This window comes from Aspergillus tanneri (genome assembly GCF_003426965.1).
Source record: "Aspergillus tanneri strain NIH1004 chromosome Unknown AapTan_5_pilon_pilon_pilon, whole genome shotgun sequence".
NCBI lineage: Eukaryota > Fungi > Ascomycota > Eurotiomycetes > Eurotiales > Aspergillaceae > Aspergillus > Aspergillus tanneri.
Genome location: NW_022984632.1, coordinates 856,709 through 881,439, shown reverse-complemented (window position 1 = coordinate 881,439; position 24,731 = coordinate 856,709). Strand labels below are relative to the sequence as shown.

Below are 24,731 nucleotides of genomic sequence, written 5' to 3'. Positions count from 1 at the left end.
CCTGTTTATGTCGTATGAGTTATGATTAGAATGAACGAAATAGAAGAGAACCAAAATATAGAAGAAAATAAAATGTATAGATGTCTTTCGTTGCCACTGGTAAACTCCTTTGCGTAACCTCACATGATCTCATAACAATATCCAATCTATATTCTTCATAGCTTACTCTGCTTCGCCAAGGGCGACGCGGCCTTCAAAGCAGCATTGAAGGACTCTTTTTCACGAGCCGTCAGTTCTCTCCTCTCGGGACCTCCTCGACTGCCATCTCCCTGGAACGCATCCCGACGTCCGCGGAACTCAGAGGGAAATCTCCACTTGTCCAACAAATCGGCGGTGAGACTACGCTCGAAACAGCCGACGATATACTTCCCCATCACGGGGAGGAACTTGAATGCGCTGTGTCATCGTTAGCTGTGTCTGATCTATCCATTCCGGCATTTATTCTGATCATGACTTACTGTCCGCTACCTCCTGTGGCAATAAACAAATTCCGATGTTCTGGATGATAATCCAGGATGAAATCTCCCGTGGGGGTATCATTATACCAGCAGAGACCGACACGTTCGAACCCCCTATCCGCCAGATGCGGGAGGATCTCCTTCAAGCCGGCAAGGAGGCGTTGGACACCATCCTCAGGGATGTAATTTGCTCTAAACGCCGGTGGTATGGTCGGCGGTGCGGAAACACCATCCTCCTTCTTGGCAGAAGTAGCATTCAGGTTGGAGTACGGGTTCGTGTACCCGTAGCTATGACAGGCGACTTTCAAATACCCTGTTGGTTCGTGTACAGGGAAACAGAAGAACCCCGTGGAGAAGTTAAAATAGATAGGCAGATCGCGCAACTGCGCCATCTCCTCCGGCGTCAGGCGCAAGTACCCCACGATCTGAGCGGCTGCGATCATAGAATTCCACGCAGGGACCAAACTAGCCGTCCAGGCACCGGTAGCGACAATGAATCTATCCCCTACGACTCTGGATCCAGAAGCCGTGCGCACCGCCGTGATCAATCCATCCGCGGCTTTTTCAAACTCGACGACCTGGCCGTTCTTCCCCGTCACGAAGGAGACACCTGCCGCAGAGCAACGGGACGCCAATCTCGCAATCGCCAGACCGGCATCGGCCCATCCGGCGGCTTCATTGTAGAAGGCGTAGAAACCCGGCGACGCAAGCGGTCCCGAGAGAGTGGGGAACTGACGTCGGGCGTCTTCCGCGCTGTGAAGTCCATGCCACGTTTGACCCATGGCAGTGAGGACGTCTCTCGTCTTGCGACTGTATTCCTGCGCACGGGGCTGTACGGTCTGGATGCCGTTGCTGGCTTCCTGCGTCACCCACATGCATGGCGTCTGGTGGAACGCTTCGTTGTATTCTGGGGTTTTCCAGAGATCGAAGGCTTCCTTGGCGATGCGTGCATACACTGCGTCTCCGTAGTCGAATCGGATGACTCGTGAGATGTCGACGCTAGATCCGTCCGGGACGGGGGGCACGGCGCGGTCCAGCACCGTCACGGACTGGTAGCCTTCTTCGACGAGTCGAAGGGCGGTGGATAGGCCGAAGACTCCGGCGCCGATGATCACGATGCGCTGGGATTTGTCCATGATGAGAGTTGGTATAATTGAATGTCTGATGAAGGGAAGAGTGTAGTGAACCGCCCTTCCCTTTATCTAGTGCGTTACTGAGTAGAAGCTCCTCCACACGGTCCGTTGCCGGTGGGGTCGTAAGCGGACCGTATCACGGACCGTGTAGGATGGATAGTCGGAACACGGACCGGATTTACTTCCAACAGTGAAATCTGACTATGTGGCTCATCTGAGTTGTTTGGATCTGATCCTGTGTGATACTACCAGTAGGTTAAGACATGATAAGGTACAATACTCATTCGACGACAGAGGGAAATGCTTGGGTCACGTGATAGGAGTGTCCGCCAGAGATCCGGCCAATAGAATCATAGAATGTATTAATGAAGGAGAGGTGATCAGACTATGCATCGGCAAGAGACTGCAGGTCGTGAAGATATATGTAATGAATGTATTAATATGACTATATTATATCCCACTCAACCTCTTGCACAAATTGGCAATGACGTATTCCATGAAGATAGAGAAACACTGCAAACAGTCTAGCCGTGTCCCGGAGTATATTGCCTTTTCTGGCCATCCAGCAATGTCCCCAATCGAGCACAACAGCCCGGTTGGCTGCCGTCCGAAGCATACTGGGAAGTCGTAGGCCCATCCGTATGCTTCTGCTACTGCTTTTCTGTTATCTAATGCTGTATATACAGAGCTGAACTCCCTGGGTAGCATTGTAAGGTGGCTATCTACCTATCCACTAATGGAGTCATCTCCAATCCCTCGGAACTTGCACCCCTGTCACAGTCAGGATGGAACAAGACCCATTAGATCCAAATAATTGTCCACTAAATAATTGAGGATATTGAGAGAAAGTGGTAAAACATCCTTTGATTTTGTGTCCTCCGAACACATCCAGACGGGAGACAGTGATGGACTGTAGGGGATTCTGCCCAGAAGGAAACACATGCTGCACGATAATCCTTATAATATCATCACTTGCCAAGGCAGTAGGAATATTAAAACTAAGATAGAAGTAGTACGAACCCCAGCCTAATGTTTACAGGACCATTTGGGCGACAAACCCATGCCTCGATCAGCCCGCTTACGCGGGAGTTAGAAAAGTCTGACCATTTCAGCGGCCAAACAACGTTGACGTCTACTGATCCATTAAGCCACAGCTGCATATCAAAGAACAGGTGTGGATAGCTTTCACTCCAGCCGCTCTCGATCACGATTGCTGGAATCTGTTGGCTGTCAGGTCGTAGAAGCAAATCGGGCTCCGGGAGTTTTGGTACGGTCCAGAAAACCCAGAGACTCCTATTATAATTGATTAGAAAATGCAAGGCGTTGCAGGAAATAATGGAAAGCACACTAGCTCCAATTTCCCTTTTATGTTTTTATATTTCACAGGTGTCACCAACCCAGAATCTTTCCACTCAGTGCTTTGTCTGATAATCCACTCAAGAAGGGTCGCATGGATCTCGTTACGTATAATTGACTAAGAGTCTCTGTATCGGCATTACATCGTAGACTAGGCCTGGTATTAATGGAACGATGCAAAATATATGTAGAATTCTATGCTCGCTGACAGAGCTTGATTCAATTTCACCTGGTCCCATGAGAGAGTCAAAGATCCTAGGGCTCCGAGTGGCTTGAGTCATGTACCAAGTATTTTGGCATCGTTGTATTGGGCATCTCTTTTTCGTGGATGAACAGATCTTCTGGTTTGCGAAACTGTCCAGCGAATATCAGCTATTCTCTTGGTTGGGTGAGCTGCAGGGCCGTACGGCTCAAGAGTTGCTTCGCAAATTTCGCTCTGTATGAGATATAGTCGAGCAGAGGTGGCTGTAAGATGGAGTCTATTCTTGGTTAGGTAATTAAAGTTACACTGACTAATCACTAAATAGATGTTAATTTTAAGACTCCTTTCACTTTTCCTTTAAGTACACTGTTTACTCATAATTCTTTCTATTTCTCTTGTATTCAATGCATTCACTCCTTGGCCTTCTCCTATGTAGTAGGTATAGTCATGCTGACATAGTTAGCCACCTGTTTAAGAATACTTGGAAGTGTAAGGGGCTAGAGCCCCTCAGCCTACTCGGGCCCTCAGCCCTCGTGTTTCCTTTCTCCTCGCCTGCCACATGATTAGTATATTGATTAGTACACTCTATCATGTGACTTCCCCCCCCTTACTTCGCAATCGTCTCATCGCTGTTTCCTCTTCTCTTTCCTCTTCGACGATTCCTTTTGTATCCACCCTAGTTATTAGGTTATAGAGGTTTAGCCCTTGACAGGAAGCCTGCTTTCTTCTCATCAACCTCATATATCCTAATTATATTTAAATTAAGCTTCTATCACCAAATCAAATAATCTTCATTAAAGCAATTAAATATCGCTGGAACCGAAAGCGACCAGGACGAAATGCCTAATATACCCGGCACTACTACCCTTGGATGAGAGAAGAAAAGGTACAGAATACTGCGTCTAGCTAAGGAAGACAGGAAGGAAATTAGGAGGGGAAGTATAGAGCTGGTGAATATTAAATAATTAAGAGACAGTGAATAATAAGAGATTGGCTACGTAGTTAGGTTTGCCTGTTATATTTCCGGAGATAACGCTACTTCCTTAATTTTCCGAAGTTAGCTGGATTCGGTCTTTTGCTAGTGGGCACGAAGATTCGGAGAAATTCCCAATTAAAGTTGCCCGCCCCCTCCTGTGAGTGAGCCGTGGAAATCCGGCGGGACCTAGTCCCCCACGTTGTCACGATGAGGGAAGACCCCACTGTTTACCAAACACTAACTACTATTACATACTAGCGAGGTAGTCTCGAAGGTTGCAGGTTCAAGCCTAAGTGGGGGCGCTGCAATGTCGAATAACATGCGTTTTTTAATCTGCCTGAAGAAACGGTCCCGCTCCTCCGTACAAAGAAAATTCTTAGGAGTAGAAATCTCCCCTTGCTTCCCCGATGTCGCCCGTTTTCTCTCGCGTTCAGTGCATGCGATACCCCCCCTTTTCTATTGTTCTGGTCAGTACTCTTCTGGTTCTCCAACACCATGAGTCCATCGACACCCAAAACCGTCCTCATCACCGGATGTAGCGCTGGTAGCATCGGCTCTGCTCTGGCTGAAGACTTCCACGAACGTGGTCTCCATGTCTTCGCCACTGCGCGCACCCCCTCCAAGATGTCGCACTTGGAGAAACTGCCAAATGTAACGCTCTTGGAGCTCGACGTCGAGTCGGCCGCCAGTGTTCAAGCCGCTGTAGAAGTCGTAACGGCCCAAACGGGCGGTAAGCTGGATTACCTGGTCAATAATGCCGGTCTGGCGCATATTCGACCGGTGCTGGACTCCGACCTGGAAGAGGCAAAAAGGGTGTTTGACGTCAATTTCTGGGGGGTGGCACGTGTCACGCAGGCGTTTGCCCCGCTGATGATCACCTCGAAAGGCATGATCATCAATATTTGTTCGCTGGCCGCGACGATGCCTCTTCCCTGGTGTGGTAGGCTTCATTCACAGCATTCAGGACATTCCAGAAAAGCCAGCTGACAATCTGCAGCCTTCTATGCCTCTTCAAAAGCAGCCTTGAAATCGTACGGCGAAACCCTTCGCCTAGAAATGACTCCACTGGGCGTCAAGGTCATGACCGTGATGGCTGGCGCCATAGGAACAAACATCTTCGCCAATTATTCCCCTCCACCGCTACCGGAGAACTCGCTGTTCAAGGCCGCTTCCAAGGAGATTCATCTTGTAGAGTCCAGGGGCGTGGTTGAGAATTGCACGCCTGTCTCGTTATTTGCCAAGGGCGTCGTGGATGATGTGCTGGGTGGCTCCAGTGGTTTGACTTGGAGAGGGAAACTGGCATCCATTACGTGGGCTGCCACATCTTTCCTCCCGGCTTGGATTATGGTAGGTTTGCCTAATGTTTTTTGTGGGCTGGTGCTGATGAAAGATATAGGATCTCCTGATTATTTCTTCGAGTGGCTTGCGCCGTATCTCTCGGGCGCCTTAGAGTGGATATCTGCCATCGTTCTTTGAATATGTAATGAGCAATGACTATTACACGGGGAGAAGTATTGATTAGCGTTCTGTATGGAATTTTTGCATCGCTACCTTTTATGCTATATATTTATAATTCCAGTCTTAGAATATCTTGATTTTGTTAGTCCGTATTTGTATGTACCTCAGGAAATGCATAGGGAGTGACTTAATCCCTATTAGTATTTATATTCTTGTGGCTTATTAGTCGCTAAAACTGGCATAAATTTCAACATAGCATACATGCCTCCAGTGGTGCTTAAATTCCATACCAGGTTAATCCAGTCTTTATGTTTTATTTCATAATAAACTATCCCCTCGAAGAACAATCCATCGCCTGGCTTTGCTCAACCGGGATAACCATGTCCCTTGCCGCATCTTCACAGTAATTCGCCATTCTCACATCCTTCATAGACAACCCAGGAGGAACATGTGTTGTCCAGAAAGCATCTACAGTCCCGGCTTTCTGCAACAGATAAGAATACACAGCTTTGACAGCGTTGGTATGACGTCTACTCACCAACGTCAATTCCGGATGGTGATTCACTCGTTTACTTTTGATAGCGATACAGATCCCAAAGTCCTGATCCCGTCAGTCATTCGAACCAAACTGCCTGCTGGCCGTGTCGAACCATGACTTTGGTGAAGGTGTTAAAATGGAAACGCTTCTTAAGGCCGTTTCCTTCCTCGTTGAGAACCCATCCATCTTCAAGTAGTTTCTCTACCTGCGGTAAAACCTCGCTAGTATCGACTCCTTCGGCGAAGGTGATACTTTTGTTCAGATCCATGGTATTTGTATGTGGCTGGGTACAAAAGCCTGATTCAAGGGTAGAGGTTTAGTCGATGTTGTCAGGTCTCTGAGAGCGGTCGGGGGATTTGGCAAATTGAATGGGATGTGGACCAGCTGACCAGCAAGGTTGACTAACATTAACACTGCTAACTAATTACTGCCACTGTCTACAGTATTGCCGATAACGCACTATACGGAAACTTCCATAGAAGAAAGGGCACGCAGCTGAGACAGAACAATCTAGACACAATCCTAAACTAGTCAATAGGGCTTATGGTTGGCGATTGCCGCCCTTTATCACGTGATGTTGATCTGCCATGGCTTAGTCATATATTATCCGCCGAGATGGCTTCAGCTGGTTTCCAGATTTGCAAACCATTAATTGCCCACCGAAACCACTTCTATTCAGCCGTTTCGCCGCCGGAGCCATGTGTGCGGTGTAATTGTCAACGTAAAGGCCGTCGCCCAATTGTCCGAATTGCGCCGCCTGCATTCAAGGAACCCGATTGTTGGCATGAGTGGCCAGGTCATCGTCCCAGCGGGAAAACCTCGGCAGCGACATTGAAGTTGCTCCTGGTATCGATTACCTCCGATTACCTCTCCGTACCAGCCGTCCATGTCGTTCTCGCCGTCCGCATCCGGTGCCGGCATGGCGGCTGCTGGGTCCTCGAGGCCCGTCTCCGACCTACCGCAATCCCAAATCGACGCGATAATCCGAACGAAACGAAAGGCGCGTGAACCGAAGGCCTGTTATCCATGCCATGCGCGAAAGGTCAAGTGCGATCGCAATCTGCCGTGCGACGGCTGCGTCAAACGCGACCATGCCGATCTGTGCTCCTACGAACGTCCGTCGAAGAAACGCATCTCGACGTCTAGCTCGGTGCCTCCTACCGCCGCAACATACGATAGCCCCGTCGGAGGTGCAACGCCTAATACAGCGGATCAAGCTGGGATGGCTGGTCTATCCGAAGGTGGCGTACGCTTGAAGCAAGAGCAAGCTGACACAACCCGTCCCGCACGACTGGGACACGGCGGTCGCATATCAGTGGCGCGTGAGGAGTGGGATAATGTCCGCACGAGACTTAAGGAAATGGAACGTACGATTAGCAATCTTCGTGTTGGGCTTGAAAAGGCGGAGGAAGCACAGGCTTCGACTATGGAAACTAGCAGTGTGCAAAGTGGGGATCCAAGTAACCGGTCCAAAGCCGCATCCCCGGAACGAGAGGGTATCCATGCGGCCAATACCCTCGGCGAAGGGACTGTTCACTTGGGTTCGCGTTCTGTGCTCGCATACATTCTGAACAACAAGTCGGGGTCGGATCAGCTTCAGGCGCTCCTGGAGGGAGGGATCTTACCCAAGTTGGGCCTCGACAATGAGTCCGCGACGTACCCGTTTGTCGATTTGTGGTCGTCGGATATGTCCACCTTTGATATCAGTGCCGTCTGCAGTGCGCTTCCGAGTGATCAACAGTGTAAAGAGTATGTTATTTCTCTTTGGGTGGGCAGAGTACTCCGCGCATAGCGCGCTAGCTAACTGTTCCTCGTCCTTAGGTTCTTCTACTTTTATCGCGACATAGCAGGCGCTATCTACCCTGTTATCGAAGACACGGCACTCTTTGAAATGAACCTTAATCTCATGCTGCAAAATAGAGCTTCAAATGGTGGCGCATACAGGGCCGATGACGCTCAAGCACAGAAGCCGTTTGGCATATCCATCGCGTTTCTAGGCCTGCTGTTTGCTGTTCTGGCATCTGGTTGCCAATCGTCGGATTTAGCGGGTAAGGAAAGAGAACTGACTTCTCAAGTTTATGGTAAGTGCTGTTTTGAGCTTCTGGCATTAGTGTCCTTGCTAACGGGACATAGTATGCTGCTCCTATCAATGTCTTCGAATGACCAACTTCCTGTCGCAACCCACGATAGAAGCCATTCAAACACTTCTCGTTATTGGGAATGTATTATCATACAATATGAACCCCGGCATTTCTTATGTTCTGCTTGGTAGGTGAAGGACCCTATTAACCGCAACAAACTGACTAACATACTTAGGTATGACGCTGCGAATGGGACTAGCACTCGGCCTTCATGTCGAAACCAGCCGTTTCTCACCAGTAGAGAGGTATCGTCGACGGCACGTTTGGTACGCTCATTTTGAGTGAACAGTCCCCATTGTGTACGAGCTTGCTAACGTGGCGTAGGTGGTCTATGGCGTGGCAAGATAGCCATTTTTCTCTTTCCTACGACCGACCATCAACGACGGCTATCTGTCAGCCCGACATAGCGTCTCGTGGAGACTCGAAGCCAGGAGATCTTTGCTACTTCGAAACCCTGTGCCGGATCATCGCCCTTGCCCTGGAGGTTGTCCGCAGCCGGATGCTCAACCCCCACTCGCAGATGAGCTTCAAGACCATCCAGACCTACAAAGAACGGATTCAACAGATCCTGGTGGAAGCCAAATCGTATTTAAGAGACCGGAGCTACTGCGTCTCATCGACAGATCATCTTGAGCGCGTCGTGCTCAAGCTACATTCTTCCTACTTTTCCTCGGAGCTCTGCCGGCCAGCGCTCAAAGCCAACGCTGAGGTCCATGACCCGGCTACATCCAGCATGCGCGCCGATTGCATCAGCAGCCTAATGACCACAGTGGAAGCCTATATCGAGATGCACTCCATCAGCTCTCACGCCTCGCGTTCCTGGATCGCGTTACAGCGCGCCATCAGCTCGATCTTCCTACTAGCCGTCACTGATGATTCCAAGACGAATCCCCGCTTTTGGGCTCTATTACAACAGATCAAGATGATTATCGCCGAGCGCGCCAACACAGAATGCACATACGAGTCTGTTGACGGAGTTCCCACTGCCGCCACCGCAGCTCCACCCGGCACAGCAGGCACCAGTCCCACGAACATCTCCGCCTCTCCGGCGTCTGTCGCCGTCGCCGCCGATATGCAGACCCAATGGGCCAAACCATTGACTAAGACGCTTCGCGCGCTAGAGAAGCTAGAAACAGCATTCAGCTACCAGAAGAATGTCTCCGGATCACCCGCGTACTTGAATCCCAGCTCTGCAGCCATGAGTAGTACTTCTCTGGTGGCTGCCATGACACCACCCATGGGGTCCCTCCCTCCGCCGACGCCGGAGAGCTCGACTAGCGGGGAGTGGTCGATTCCTAACATCCTAGATCGCGCGGCGGAGTATATTCATCCCCCGTTGTGGAGTTAATTTAGATTTCAGTATGAGCGCTAGCATAGCATTGGTATTTTTAATTGATGGGGATTAAGTTTGGTTTTGTTTCTTTGGTGTTGAAGGATTGGTTTTTAACATACTCCTACCTATGTACTTTTGTGATTGCAATTATGATTCAAATTTACTATGGCCACTCGCAATTATGATTAAATTAATCTGTTATTAAACTCATAAGGAGTCAGAAAACTCAACCCAGACCGCCGCCTTTTGATTATATCTCTATCCTCTAAATATACTCTCTCCCTCCATTAGTCTGACCTCTCCGCCACCTAACAAATATCCATACTCGCACCCAGACAGAGAGCTGCGGGTGCATGATCCACTTTAATAGTTGATGCCTAAATTATCAGGGTGTCTTATGATCGTTAGCAGATAAATATAATGGACAACTGGGATTGTAACCCCGAAGGCCAGGGTAAGTAGTGCTATGGATTCGAGAGACTACGGATGGAACGATGGGCCTACAAAGTAGATTATATCCTATATCTACTGGCCTCAAAAGTCTGTTGTAAACACAAGATTCGGTGAAGGTTATTGAATGTTAAACTACTGGTTGAATGAATAACAGTCGTAAATCATCATCGTCGTTGTCGTCGTCGTCGTCATCAGTGTCATCAATATCATCAGTATCATCAGTATCACCCACCTACTCAAGTTCCACTAATTCAAATCCCACAGGGACTATATCTCAGATTCAATCTTGACATGTTCTATAGCTAACTATACAACCGCGCTATCTCACCGGGGGATGTGCTCCACAGACTGCGTCGCGTGTATAGGACAGGGAGGAGGAGGACCACCAGAATTCACGAAACCGACTCCGGAGCCGGGAAATGACTCCTGAGGTTGACATGGACATGTGAAGGTTTGCATAGGACTCATAGCTGTGCCCACCGAGTCCACGGGAGTGGGTAGCTGAGACACGGCCAATGTCAAGGGTATCCCTGTCGAGTGCGGATTCTGTGGAATTAGGATGACAGCCTTGGTTCGAGACGCTTCCCCGCCCAGGGCTTGCACGATCTGCGGCAGTGAGGTCTCTGTTCAATATCAGATGTCAGAGGTGATTGGTGAAAATTGTGGTACCCAACGAGTGTTGACTCACCTGTGGCAACGTAGGAGAATGTAGAGTCATTGGCGTGGCCATCCCATGTTTCCGAGACGAGTGGAGCATTCAGCTCCGCCACGGAGTAATTGTTCAGCGCTGTCGGGGATATTTCCGGATTAGTCAAATTGAATCCCGAATCATAGGGACTATTCATCATGGTCGATGAGGGCGACGAGTTGGGGGATTCGGTCTCCTTGGCAGGATCGAAGATCGACGGCGGCGTCAAGGGTTGAGAACATATGATAGGTATAGGCCCCAGAGAGTTGCTGCAGGTGGGACAGACCCCCGAAGGCGTAGAAAGATAGGATGGATCGGCATGGAGGGTGTTTTCTGAGGCACGAGACGGATTCTTTCCCTCCGCTTCGTAAGAAGAGACATGGTCAATCGGTGGGGGACCAGTTAGGTTCGGATATCCCCAGCCATTTAGACTCGCAGCAGCTCGTAATTCACTGGCAATAACCCGTTCCTGCAACTTCGCAATCCGGTCGCGGATTTTGCGGCCTATGCAATGATAGTGAGCTTCTATCCGTAGCTGCACTCGGACAAGGCATTCTTACGGTGATTCCTCTGAGAAAGTCTGTTTTGCAAACGCCTTCTCTCTATAGGGTCTTGCTTTTGACCCATAGGGTCGTTTTGTTCCTCCTTGATAGTCTGATTTCGCATGTTGAAAGATGCTGGAGGCATTTCACGTGTCTTCGTTTCTTTCTCCCTGTTCAAGCTATCTTGCTGAGTCTGACATATATTTTTACCGTCCAGAGGGGTGCGAGGGATAGCCAAACAGTGGTAATGGGTTTGGATACATTTAATCGGTCGGACTAACAACTCATTCGAGCTTTTATAAGAAGACTAGACCTGGTTGGCTTATCTGATCAAAAAGTAACCGCAGACCCGAACCCTGTCAAAGCATGCCATTTGCTCGTCAGCCTAATGACCACTGGGTGACAAGGTTGCGCAGCAGATGCTACAGCATGCCAGGCAGACCTGGTGCAGAAAGGATGGTCGATTTGCGAACAATATTCCAATACCCACAATCTCGGGCTGTCTCGGATTGCACTGCATTCCTCACCGAAGCGTACCCGTTGCCTTGAGCATTAGAGATGACTCCTTTCCTAATCTGTGATCTCAAAACCCACGCGGCCCTGTACCATGCTGAATACAATTCGGCCCTCGATACACGTTGCACGGCCAAGACAGATGATTGCCGCCTCGAAAGCTACGATCTCCAAACCTAGCAGGTGCCTCGGAGTTGAACAACAATCGCTATGGCTAAGAAAATTGTTAGACACCCATGTATGCACTTCGAAGATCGAGCCATTCACAAATTGGACCATAGAATGGTTTGTTTGGTTGGTGTTCGCGAGCTCCGACCAAAGCGCGGGCCGACAACCAGGCGGCGCATTTCAGCATGCGAGAATCAAAGGCATGACATAGGGTTTTCTACCAGACCGTCGGTGCCATCTAGAACGACCCGAAATGTGAATTTTGTGCATGAGCAATCATAGCATCTAATCTGAATGCCTGACATCCTTGAGCCCCATTTGACCGTGCTATGCATTATTTCAAGTGACCCCTCCACAACACCGGCTGAGCTGGCTGCTCTCTGGCTCTACTTGACTCCGATTGACCCGTTGATATTCCCTTGTAGGAGAACCAAACATGGAACAGGCTGCGTTGCTGTCGAAATGGGACCAGGATGTATCAGGGTGGGCTTCAATAGCATGTCCATAGTAATAGCACCAGCAGAGCCGATGGATCCCAAATGAGGGCTCTACAAGTGCCATTGTCCGCTGATAATTTGTCAGGTTTGTTCCAAAATGATTAGTAGTGGCCCCATTGACTACTAGGTACATGCTGGTCCCATATATCCTAAGCCATCACCAGCCCAACCAATCCCAATATGATGTCTATGGATGCAGACGACTTCTGGCCCAATCATTGCTGGGATTTAGGGATAGCAGAGGTAAAAAAGGATGGCTCTAGCTGTTTGTTTTGCAATTTGCCTGTGGGGGCTGCACCCTAAGCCACACAAACCAACACGTCACTAGGGGAAAGGCGAGATCAGTTAATGGTTGGCTGATCTGTCAGTCGTCAGCAATCCGATGTGGCTGGCTCAAGGTTGAAATGGCAACTGACCAGTGAGCCACTGCCGAGCGAGTGAAGCTGACCTGCATTCCGCCTGGACAGCGAGCTGATGGCGCGATGGACTTGGTGGGACAAGCGCATGAGGTGCTGATAAACCGAGCCAGCTCCTTGTGCGACGCTAAGTATAAGAGGGAGGACGGATGGAGGGATGGAGGGATGAAGCGCAGGGGAGGCGACAAGACGAATGTTTCATCCCGTGACCAGCACGGGATTAATAGACTCAGAGAGAGAGAGAGAAAGGCAAACACTCGAATCACATCACAGATCAGGCAACCAAACTCTTGGGATCTTTCCTGTCCAGTGATCTCATCTCTTGACAATAAACCAAGGGTCAATCCCAGCCCATCATGCAGGCAATTCTTCACAACTTCTCCACCATGTCGGCACGAAGACCTACCAGGTAATATAAAGTAAGAAGCATCATCCCCGCTACTGCAGAGTTTCGTTAACACCATGATCTGCTGCCAACTTAAGCTCTGCCCATACGCGAGTTTATTGCTCTCCAGAACCGCATATCCCCGCGTACTTCAGACAGGCCGGTCTGGCTCTGTCGATCATGGTGGCTGTGTCTCGTTCTTGATATAACCTTGTTTCCCTTACAAATCACCCGATTGACTTGATCCCCGTAGCGGTTGGTGTTATCACGGGGTGCTGAATTCGTTGTTCTAGTCCTCGCACCTTCACTACCGCTGTTCTCAGAGCATCCTGCGAGGCGTGTAGTCAGTTTGAAATAAGCCTGGCCATACTCTGTCCCTCTTTCCTTTTTTTTTTTTTTTTATATATCTAATCCATGAACTTGCCGAAAATCTCAGAACAAGCCCCAATGCCACAGATCAAGCCAAGTTCCAGCAGACGAATCGGAGTTTCTCGCACAGTGATCCATCTGAACGCCATTGCGTTGTCTGTGTCGATCTTGTATGCCTTTTTTTTAGGTGCGAGTATCCCCCCCTAATCTAGAGTGATATTTGTCATGACTTTGCTCTAGGACTAGGTTGTTTGGATGCCAAAATAGCTGCATTCATAGCATGGGTCATAGCCCAGTCCATGAATCTGTAGCCTATTATTTCTCATCTCATGGTTTATTTTAGCTCTGACGTCAATACTTATCCCAGTACTCCAGTACTAGGTATCTACCACCTTTGGGACAACTCAATATGTCAGTATCTCCTACAATCCTTTAGACCAAGGATATTCCATTTACCTGTCTATCCTATTAAACAAACCATTCTCCGAAACGGCATGACATAGTGGATCACTCATATTGTTGCCGTCGGTTTTATCCTCCTGAAACATGATATGAATGGCTGTAGTCACGCCAAACGGACAATTCCCTCTCTGGAGTATGCATAAAATGGCTCTTATGAGGAGCTGGCCTATCTCCTGAAACTGATGATTAATACTATCCCAGCGAATAAATCCCAAAGCTATTCTACAATCCTCAGTGCTATTCCTTAGCACTTTTTACCAAGTTAACCGGATTACACTGTGGCTTATCACTAAGCACTTGGTTTTGGACTGCTTTCTTTTCAAAGTTTTACTGTCGTGTACTAATTTTAAGGATAACTATCTTGATAGATTTTTTAAAAAAATTTACAACGTTGGTATTTGAATAGGTATATATTAAATAAAATATTATAACTTCGTGCCCAGTAGATACTACTGAATAGATAAGAAGTTAAAATACTAACTGTTATATAGAATTAAAGAAAATACCAAAGGTTAATACATTGCTAGATATAGCTTAATATAGGTAACAATCTAATTTCCTATACTCCATACATACCGTGACATTCATGCTGCAGTTACTGCATATCGCATAATAGCACAACACACTGCAACGACCCGTCGAGCTGATCTTAAAGTTTTCTCAGCACTAAAGAGTATACCTATACTCTGTATTCTATAAAAGAGAATCGAATCACAATAGCGTAGGATACGTACCTTTGCCACTTTCCGACTTTTCAAAGCATATAAATAGATAGAAGCACCTATAGATTTTATTGTTTGAGCTAGGAGTTGGTGGTTGTACATCTTAAGTAGTATCAGGTAGGGTTTATATCAAGGATCAATATCAAGTATCATTAACTGATTGTAAACCATTAATACTCCATACATTGACATCCATAGGCACATATTATCTCATATCAAAGTTATCCAGCCCTCGACCGCGGCCCCGTCACGGCAAAGAAATCCAGAGGCTTCACACTATACGCCCCGTTGTAATTTAGCCCGCTGTTGTTCATAGCGTATTTTGAATCTGCCAGTTCGAAGTCCACATCCTTCAGAATGCTGACTAGGGTGCTGAACGACCACTCCCAGGCATACTGCGTTCCGAAACATCGGCGCTTGCCGTTTCCGAAGCCCTTCTTTACGCCGGATGGCAATTGGTCGTATTTCTCACCGAACATGCGCTTGGGCTGGAACGCCTCAGGGTCCTCGAACACAGCCGGATCACGGTTCACGGCGGCCAGGATCGCAATCAAGGGTTGGTCCTTGGGGACTTCGTACTCTCCACCTGCTAGAAGCACTGGACCTTCCGTCGTCGGGAGCGGTTCAATGTTGAAGCCGGGAGCAACGCCAGATAGACGGAACGCTTCGCGTAGGATGGCTTCACAGTAAGGTAGGCGGGCGAGGTGCTCATGTTCGATCTCGCTCGAGGGCCCGCCGACGACGTTGTCGATTTCCTCGCGCGCTTTGGTGATCTCGTCTGGGTTTTTCATCAAATAGTACATTGTGAAGGCGACCAGGTTCGGTGCAGTGGCACTACCGATGAAGATGTTGATGATCTCATCCAGTACCTGACTCTCCGTTAGGGATGTGCCTGTTTGGGGATCCTTGCCATGAAGCAAGGCATAGAGCATATCTTTTTTATCGGTTGGCTGGGAATTACGCGTGGTGACGACGTTGGCGCAGTAGTCACGCATGGTCTTAATATCAGACTCCCATTTACGCCGGTGGAAGAGCCAGGATAGGAATTTGGGCCGGGTCGCCCGTCGCATCGATTCTGTGGTGGCGCTTTCCATGGCTTTGAGCACGGACAGCTCCGGTCCCTCCATGCAGTGAATTCGTTGATCGAAGAAGCAAAGCATGTTGGCTGCATGGTTTAATCGGTCAAGGTCGTTGGTGACGTTAACGCGCTGTCGGGGCCCGGCCGTCCACTTCTTGATCAAATCCTTGGAGGTCTCTTGCATGCCTTTGAAGACATCGGCAACGGCTTCCGGCGAGACGTACGGGGCCATAATGCGATGTGCAATGCCCCAACTGTCCTCCTCGTGATATGCTGTAAACATACTGTCGTGGACCGCATCGCGAATCTGAACAATCGGGCCGGTCACGCATTTTCGGAAGCGTTGTTCGTCACAGATCTCCTCGAGAAGCGCTGCTCCGGTGACGAAGACGATGTCATGTCCTAGAATGGTAACCTTGAAGATAGGACCTGTTCACGAGACATTCCATTAGCGATATTGCGGGATCGCATCATCTAGTTGACTCGACTCACGATAATTGGTCGCCAGCTTGTTAAACGAGCCCCAGGGATTGTTGGAGTCCAGATCGAAGAGATTACCCAGCACGGGCAACCCCTTGGGTCGAGGGATGGGCGACGGCATCGCGGAAAGCAGGAGAAACAGGTCGGATTTCGGGGCAACCGAACCCAAGGCGGAGAAGGGCAGACCTAGGCGAATTTAAATTCCTCCCTCAGGACAAATCAGCCATGCTGGTGCTGTCTCTGGGTTGCATTGAGCCATCCCCATTTGCTCCTGCCCGTGCAACCATGCATCCGCTTTCAGCTGGATGTTGCCGATTCGCACGGTGATCCTTTCGATAGTTGGAACTGAGGGACGGTCCGAGATCCCAAAGCGGGATAGATCATCGCACTGGTCATGGTTCGTCTGGAGAGGAGCGTCCTTGCTTAAGCAGTCTGCCATTCAGAGGGGATTGATGGTCAGCAAGTAAGGGGGCTGGCGGTGAGGACTCCCTAGTTGGGTTGTTTTGATTGATTTGGGACTAGGAACGACGGTGATTCGAGGATGAGCCATGATCCCCACTGCGATGGCGCTGAGACGGCGTAGTGGGGCATCTTCAGTTGGAGTTAACTTGATTTGTACACAGAGGAAAAGAGTAGAGATAGAGGGTGGAGAGTAGACAAGACATTTCAGTCCAGAAGCGGATGAATAACTAACCAACTAACTATTATTTAGTTAACTAGTTAGTTCTCCACATCAAGCACAGAAAAATAGCTTGAAATAATTTAGCACTGAATATTCCTATGGAAGTGTCACGAAAATGTGCTGCTAACTCAGCCAGAGAACTAAATAAACTATCAGGAAGACTAGCCGATGACTGGAACGAACCATAAAATTCCTGTATAGACAAGCCCATTCTCAAGGCTAAAATACTACTACTAAACTCAGACAGTATTCCTCAATACTCTGTATATATAAAAAGCACATCCACGTTGCCAGCAAAATCAAGGAAAATCAGTACACAGTGTACTCCGTACGTGCAATATTATCAAAATATCCCTTTATAATCACATTCTATTCACAGCATACGTAATCCATATATCACAAACCAAAACGAAAGACAATCTGCGCGTTGTCTTAATTCAGCTCCATATGCCAGTGACGATCCTCTGACAGCGGCGAGAAAGGCATTGGATGATAGCATATAGCTTGGTTTAAGTTTAGTTCTAGACTAGTGTGGAATGCATAAACCCTCGGCTTGATTTGATTCTCCATAGAAGAGTGCTGGTTGAATACAGCATAGACTCGGCATAGAAATCAAGCCATATAGTTTGGAAATATCAGGACTTGACTGCTGAGTCTGTCCGACCGGAAGACAGGAGACAAGGGACTAATATGTAAGGCAATGATCAGAACATGTACGGAATACTATGATATGTTCATCAGACAAGTAGCTCGGTGACATGTCACATACGGCTTCGAGTCAGACTGAAGGATCCATGCGATCTATTAAAAAAGGAAAAGAAAAAACATCACTCTCATCAGGCACCTCCAGAAATAAATGCAATGCAGAGTTTGTAACCTGTCCCATGTATTCTCCAACTCCAGTATATGCAAGTATATTAATAGTAATCGTCACGGCATATGCCTTCCGGTCGCTTTAAATTCGAACATCATCGGGCTTTCTAATAAAATGAAGGACTCGTATCGCAGGCCTCGTTCACGCTGGTAGATTTCTGACCACAGGGGCACGGTGCTATTCCATACACTCGCATACCCTTCGAAAAGCGCCCGCCAGTAGCAGGCCTCGGCTGCCTTGGTCAAGTACCGGTCGCGGAAAGTTCGCACACTGTTGTCGGCAATTCGCTGGGCCTGACTCGAATCGTTTAGGAGAGGGCTCATCTTTTCTGACAAGTCGCTGAAGTCTCTCTCCACTTCCACATAGTTCTGGTCCGGACCCTGGGAAACAAGGAGGTAGTGGTGATGCTGGATGTACTGGAGTTTGTGGGCCACTATAACCGAGTTGCAGGCCTGGCGATATTTGAGAGAAGCGGAATACGACCGGCCTGGTGTCATACGGTCAGTACCTTATATCGTTACCCTTGAAGCCAGAGGATACAATCATACCTTCCACATGTGCAATGAACATATAACGGCAGTGATCCTCCATGTGCATGACGTTGGTTCGGTCATGCCAGTCCACCTGCTTGACATCACCCCATGGTTGATCCCGAGTAGCCTCCATCAAGGCGCGACGCAGCTTCGGGGCAAAACTGGGTTTTCCGCGCCAAACCAACTGCTGCTTCTTTTCTGCCCAAGTAACATCGGTCCGCTTGACACGCTCCACCACTTGATCATAGGGTCCGATCGAGTTCTGGAGATTGTACCACGCCCAGTATCCAAAGTCAGGCATCAGCCAGACAGCTTCCTCCGTGGCAGACCGCGCCAACACCCAGACAGGATTCACTGGGTCAGTTACATCTTCCACCTTGTCCTCGACTGAAAAGACGAACTCAATATTCGGCCGGACAGCTCGATTGGGGTCCGCGACCAGCGCACGATGAATCGAACTCAACACAGCTAATATTTTCTGGCGATGATCCTCGCCCTTTGCGCGCGCCGCGACCACATGTAATTCGCCCCGGTGGATGAATGCCCGTGCCATGCCTTGTTCCAGCCGAATAAGATCCAACTCCGCGGAAGAGAGAGCGCCGTGAGACCGCCAATACGCCGCGGCGCGGACGATGTCTTCGAAGAGGCCGGGAAATGCGGCATGGCACTGGTCGCGATCGAGGGATTCGTTGCTCCCATCACGGGCGGGTTGGAATTCCCAAACTGGCGACAACGGGGGCAGCTGTGGAAATCCGGTGGGCTGAGAAGAACATGTCAGGCAGCTGGAGCACTGGAAGGTCGTCGACGTGAGACAGGCACAATGGCCGGCGGGAATGAGCTGGGTCAATAGGGGATGGATGTAGTCTCTGTCAGAATTGACGCCGTACCAAATGGCGACAATAAAAGTGATACTCAGCAAGCCAATGAGGTAGAATATGCAAACAAAGCCACCCTGTCGCAGGCGCCATCGGGAGCAACTGGGAAGCACCATCACAAGCGAAGAGGGGGTAATGGCATTTTAGGTCGGATGGAGGGGAAAGAGGAAGGGTGGGAGAGAGACGAATAGTAATAAGAGTTGGTCCACTCTGAGTCTGATCAGGGGCGCGACGAGTTCGTAGTATTACGCGTCGATCGTCTTGGGAGGGAGATGCAAACCCTTGGAACAGAGCGTCAGTTTTCCAAGTTGGTCAAGGATGGACAAGCTTTGTGGAGCTTCACGCGCGGGTGGCTTTGTTCCAGCGGGCCACGGCCAGTAAAGGCGATTTCGTGGAGCCCTCAACGCACCAAGCTGGGCGAAAGATGGGGCTTAGCCAATCTCATCATGGCGAATCCACCACAAGCGCGATTTCTTTAGGGGCCCTTGGAGAATTAAACTACTGTGTTGTTCTGTCCTACGGAGTACTCAGTACATCCATATCAAATCATGCGTGATCCCTGGACGCTAGGTGCCCGTGGCGTAGGAAACCGAATCCTACTGGTTTCAACGGAACCCTGCTAGTCAAACTAGTGCCGCAAGCGGACAGGCACCGATGCTTGGCTCATACTGCGGCCCTGGAATACAGACTCTCTGTACGGAGTAACTACAGAGTATACACAGAATGTAAGCAGATCAGACACATTCCAGATGGGGGACGGCATGTTTGACTTAGGCAAAGAAATCCAGTTGACGTAACAATACTCCAATCTCCCTCCACCTTCACTGCCAAGGATTAGGGACCCACGAAGATCTCCACCTTCCAAGGCAGGCCAAGATAACAGCATCCCTGCCTCAATTTCTTTCATTTTCCCATTTTGGTAAGTAGCTGTAACATTTAGTTAACTTAAGTAATTTCATTTACCTAACAGCTGAGGTACCTAGTAGTGCTCCGTATGTACCTACTAATTCAGGCATTTGACCTAGGAGGAAAGAAAATATTTGGAGTACAATATCCTCCTGGTATGGGTGGGCCTGGAAGGATGACCCACGCCAGGACTCGTGTCGGCAAACTACAACTACAGACACGACCGACAGGTTCATGGAATTCTCTCCACTGGCTTCTCCGCACAAGAGCCTCCTCAAAGCCTCTATCGGAGTCGTCACAGTTTGATATGCCTGGCCTTGTAAAAGTGAGACATTTTGATGATACATTGCCTCCTCCGACAATACCTCTGGAGAATAGGCCTCAATGGAATCTCTCTCGAACCGCAGTCGGGGACCCACCAATTCATGATCTGTGTACTTTGCAACGGCGAGGCGACAAGTCCATCGATCGCCATCTGGGCTCAGGCCGGATCCTAAGCCAATCCACCGGGTAAACACGAGACACGTCGTTCCGTCATAGGTCTCGACTCTCCAACTTCCACGACGTATTGCGTTTTTCACAGCGCCCTTGGGTTTCGTCGGAGTTGCAATATTGTTTAATCTGAGAGCGGACAATATTGGAAAAGCCCGAAGTATTTGTGCCAGTATGCATGCAGATCCACATGATACTTACTCACGATGGGGGAATAACGCGATATGTGCTGCCGTCTCACCACTGCCAGCTCTTGCGTTCGTAAGCAGACGCTTGGGGGTGTTGAGCAGATCCGAGCGTCGGCAGACAGAAGCGTTTCCCAGAGAACCTATCCGGAGCTTTTCTTCGGACATGGATAGGGAATAGAGTCGTCCCAGGTTCGAGTCTTTAACAGAGATAGGATAGAGAGACATCTATTACAAAGTGCAAGTCCATATAGACTAGAGTATGCGGTCTTTACCAATGCAGACTATATGATGCTACAAGGGCTATTCTAATACACTTTCATCGACGTCAAAGAATGGAACACACTAGTGCATTGCCTACTGTAGGGAGTAGTCTGTAAATTCTTCGGGATCATTTGATTCCCTTGAAACAGATAGAGTCATTACTTCAGAGTATTAATAGAGGTGAGACATGTCGGATCTCGACCCTTAGTCTGTGGGTCTGTGAGAGGATGAACCCTTCATGCCATTTATATTTTAGCTCATGCACTAGGCTGGGCTATAGTAGCAGATTAGACTGTTTCGTGTCCTTTTCAGCCGTATACATCGTATTCCATAAATCATGCATACCCCTATTAATACCCCTTAAATAAATAGTATATTTTTAGAGACAGATCCAGACAAATCTTGGCTACAACCCTTCCTCTTATAACCCATCTCCACTATTCAAGTACTATTTCCTATCAGTTTAGCAGCTAACTACATGTTACAAGCTCCCGCTTCTGCGACAAGTGAGCTGCATGTATGCTCCCACACTGGGAATCAGACTGTCAAAGCCCTCATCCGAGATTCGCACAACACATTTATGGCCTTGTTGACCTCTACTGAGGACATGAGGTTCTTTTAGGCACCTTGAGTCTTAAATTAGAACACCTGTGAGAATACTTACAGTAAACTAGCCTACTTGAAACTGATTGTCGAATTCCTCATTAATGTTGAGGATTCCCTAAGTCTAGGCGACTCGACCAAACGGCTATGCATGGCTTTGGCAGATCTTTCTTAGAGTTACATCTCTGCAATTAACAGCCAATATACACAATGGCAAATAGAAACAACAGATACCTTACCTATATCTACAGTATTACCACACTCAATTCGCAGGCTGACCCACGATAGCAGCTGTCGAAACCAGTATCTTTCCATCCATATGTTTGCTCTTAACAAGCAATAGACAGCACGATCTCGTCCTCATCAGTTCCTGCGGTCGCAAAACCCACGTTCTTTAAACTGGGGATGACCTTCGGCTCTAATGGAATCCGCGGTCTACCGCCTGCATCGGAGATAGTAGCCCACGAGGGAAGACTCTGAGGATCGAAACCAAGCGCGTCATTTTCAATACGACCCCAGGTTAAACACTGGCCTTGCCGACTAACCGCAATTCTGTGGTCTTCCCCGCTTTGGATGGCGGCGATCTGCGGATGATTTCGAATCCCTAAGATCTGAGTTGGATAGGCTACAACTGCATCGTTCTCGCCGGTGTTTGTCGTGATACCTGTTTGGCCGAAGTTATTCGAACCCCATCTATATACGATGCCGTTTTTGTGAGTCGCAAAAGAATGATACAGTCCGGCTCCAATAGCTGTAATACCACGAGGGATCGCGCATTGGTCGGGAAGAAGAAGATGGATCTCGCATGAGCAACTTGCTCGTCGTCGTCCAAGCTGGTACTGCTCATTGTTGCCCCAGCTAAGACACTGCGTGTGGACGTTAGCGTGAGGACGTGCTGCGTGCCTGCTGCAAGTTTGGTGATGTTATTAAGGCCGGGAATTAATATTGGTGTTTTTGGATTTTCTTCTTAGTATCAGGGACGAATCTAATCGACCCACAACTTCTCTTATCATCAGTCATACGCGACACGTCAGGTAGATGAGTTAATTGAGAAACACGGACCCTGAAGCCCCCCAGCCATACACCTGTCCCTTCTTCGTAAGAGGAAATGTAGCACTGTCCGTCGCTACGAGTTGAGTGAAGACCGTCCTGTGAGGGAAGAACGAGGATGCTACAGGTAAAGGAGTCGCTTCTTTTACATTGAGCGTAACCTCGTCATCGTTATCATCATCCTCGCTATCGGAGTTTGATTTCGCTTCATCGACACCGCCATCATCGGTATTCTGAGAGTCGCTGCTCTGAGAACTGCTACTTTGAGAATCACTATTCTGGGAATCGCTCTCCTTCCTGTCTTACTTTGTATCTATTGCGAGGGTTCCCTCGTCATTGACACCCTAGGTCAAAGTCCGATTATCATGTGTAAGAGCGGTTGAATGAACCCCTCCCGTAGCAACCTGGACCGCTCCTACGGTTTCCGCCGACAGTTTAGCGTTCGTGACAGGGAGTGAGATTCCGATTCCCTCGTCGGGTTTCCCAAGCCCAGCTTACCGTAGGAGTTAGTCCCACACACGTAGACATCAAACCGCTGGGTCGGGTCATTGTTTTCAGCTACTGACGATCTCTCTCTCAGTTAAATGATCCCGAAAAATAAATAAATAAATAAAAGGATGATGTCACCAGTGACTGCATTTCTGTTGTTTGAGATCCCTTGCAGCTGTGTCTGACGTTTCCGCGGCCTTTCTTTTTCGTCCCTTGGATGCGCTTGTAGACTTAGGTAGGATTGGCACGCGAAACCTGGTGTTGTTGACCACGATCTGTGGTTTTAGAGCGACTTTTAGGAGGCATCCGGTTAGAATCACCTCGCTCAGAATAAATAATCAAGTTAGTGGTAAATACAAGACAGAGTCAGCATTGCGTTGGATGTGCAGAGAACAAAAAACTGGTCTTTGTATCACATGAGGGGGCAGGCATACTAGAGCTACGAACCCTGAGAATTGTCATGCCACGTCCAACACCAATTTTCCCCACTAATCTAGTTAGGATGTGGGATGGATCATATGTTGCACCTTGTTGGAAAATGTCTAGGAATATCTAGTTCCTCTATGGAAGCAAATGGTGGGGAGAATATACCACATACTGTTGAAGTGGGTTGAGTTGTTCAGCAAGGACCTTTTGTAGCCGGAAGGTATAGTTTGAGAGTGTCACAGAGAGACAGAAGAATAAAATATATCTTCTAAGTCACAGGTTGACTACATGTCTGTATACGAACTTTATAACCGGCATTAATCAGCCCAAGTCGGAACCGAATTTATAAATAGATCGTGAGTTTCAAATATTGATAACTACGATATGCAGTTTGCAGCATCCATCTGACAATGAGCTAATATTGTAGGGTTCAAGTATTCTCTCCTGATTATAACGGAAAGATAAAAATAGAATATATAGTCATACAGAAGTACATACCCATTGCTCCTGGGCCTATACTGGTAATTTGAATAGATTGGCATCTCTGCATAGAGATCTATATGTCGAGTAGAGTATACCCCTACATCTATATAATTTTCATCAGCTGTCAAGGTGCTTCTTTTTGTCCTATATGGAATATAATGTGATACTGATGATCAGCGAAAATGGCTAGTGGTGGATGACTAGCTGTAGAATGTAGAATGCTATGAACAGTGTGAAACACTGCAAGTTATAACTCTCAAATTATCTAATTCAATCAAACCCAATAGTTAATTGAAACAAGGCTGCGTAATATAGGAGCTGGAATGTATATCAAGTCGATCAGATCGGCGCAAGGGATGTCAACATACAAAAGACAACGGAAAACAGGAATAGCCCAATGATCGACTACGAACTATTGCTCTTGTTGCGTACCCATTCGAAAGTTCCTTTCCTGGGATCCTGCCTATAAACCCCCCTGGGCCGAGGGAATCCATCATGTTT

General features: G+C 48.4%; 8 protein-coding genes across 8 annotated transcripts; 2 read left to right on the top strand and 6 right to left on the bottom strand.

Annotated features, from left to right (window-relative positions):
• Window positions 1-155: 155 nt before the first annotated feature.
• Window positions 156-1,594, bottom strand: ATNIH1004_009726 (NAD(P)/FAD-dependent oxidoreductase; the record flags this gene model as incomplete). The annotated part of the gene is made up of 2 exons (XM_033574308.1): window positions 156-396; window positions 459-1,594. The coding sequence occupies 2 exons, from the start codon at window positions 1,592-1,594 to the stop codon at window positions 156-158; spliced, it is 1,377 nt and encodes a 458-aa protein (XP_033422326.1).
• A 3,026-nt stretch (window positions 1,595-4,620) lies between these two features.
• On the top strand, window positions 4,621-5,575 carry ATNIH1004_009725 (SDR family oxidoreductase; the record flags this gene model as incomplete). The annotated part of the gene is made up of 3 exons (XM_033574307.1): window positions 4,621-5,065; window positions 5,123-5,472; window positions 5,522-5,575. 3 exons carry the CDS (start codon window positions 4,621-4,623, stop codon window positions 5,573-5,575), a joined length of 849 nt encoding a protein of 282 aa, XP_033422325.1.
• A 336-nt stretch (window positions 5,576-5,911) lies between these two features.
• On the bottom strand, window positions 5,912-6,389 carry ATNIH1004_009724 (4a-hydroxytetrahydrobiopterin dehydratase; the record flags this gene model as incomplete). The annotated part of the gene is made up of 3 exons (XM_033574306.1): window positions 5,912-6,067; window positions 6,122-6,184; window positions 6,234-6,389. 3 exons carry the CDS (start codon window positions 6,387-6,389, stop codon window positions 5,912-5,914), a joined length of 375 nt encoding a protein of 124 aa, XP_033422324.1.
• Window positions 6,390-7,007: 618 nt separating this feature from the next.
• Window positions 7,008-9,610, top strand: ATNIH1004_009723 (putative C6 transcription factor; the record flags this gene model as incomplete). The annotated part of the gene is made up of 5 exons (XM_033574305.1): window positions 7,008-7,870; window positions 7,943-8,202; window positions 8,255-8,389; window positions 8,438-8,528; window positions 8,587-9,610. The coding sequence occupies 5 exons, from the start codon at window positions 7,008-7,010 to the stop codon at window positions 9,608-9,610; spliced, it is 2,373 nt and encodes a 790-aa protein (XP_033422323.1).
• Window positions 9,611-10,372: 762 nt separating this feature from the next.
• Window positions 10,373-11,402, bottom strand: xanC (transcription factor xanC; the record flags this gene model as incomplete). The annotated part of the gene is made up of 3 exons (XM_033574304.1): window positions 10,373-10,671; window positions 10,737-11,240; window positions 11,297-11,402. 3 exons carry the CDS (start codon window positions 11,400-11,402, stop codon window positions 10,373-10,375), a joined length of 909 nt encoding a protein of 302 aa, XP_033422322.1.
• A 3,629-nt stretch (window positions 11,403-15,031) lies between these two features.
• On the bottom strand, window positions 15,032-16,489 carry ATNIH1004_009721 (putative cytochrome P450; the record flags this gene model as incomplete). Its single annotated transcript, XM_033574303.1, has 2 exons — window positions 15,032-16,317; window positions 16,381-16,489. 2 exons carry the CDS (start codon window positions 16,487-16,489, stop codon window positions 15,032-15,034), a joined length of 1,395 nt encoding a protein of 464 aa, XP_033422321.1.
• Window positions 16,490-17,980: 1,491 nt separating this feature from the next.
• On the bottom strand, window positions 17,981-19,777 carry ATNIH1004_009720 (uncharacterized protein; the record flags this gene model as incomplete). The annotated part of the gene is made up of 3 exons (XM_033574302.1): window positions 17,981-18,411; window positions 18,473-19,217; window positions 19,742-19,777. 3 exons carry the CDS (start codon window positions 19,775-19,777, stop codon window positions 17,981-17,983), a joined length of 1,212 nt encoding a protein of 403 aa, XP_033422320.1.
• Window positions 19,778-22,111: 2,334 nt separating this feature from the next.
• Window positions 22,112-23,381, bottom strand: ATNIH1004_009719 (uncharacterized protein; the record flags this gene model as incomplete). Its single annotated transcript, XM_033574301.1, has 6 exons — window positions 22,112-22,446; window positions 22,518-22,648; window positions 22,845-23,087; window positions 23,139-23,176; window positions 23,237-23,325; window positions 23,366-23,381. The coding sequence occupies 6 exons, from the start codon at window positions 23,379-23,381 to the stop codon at window positions 22,112-22,114; spliced, it is 852 nt and encodes a 283-aa protein (XP_033422319.1).
• Between the last annotated feature and the right edge of the window lie 1,350 nt (window positions 23,382-24,731).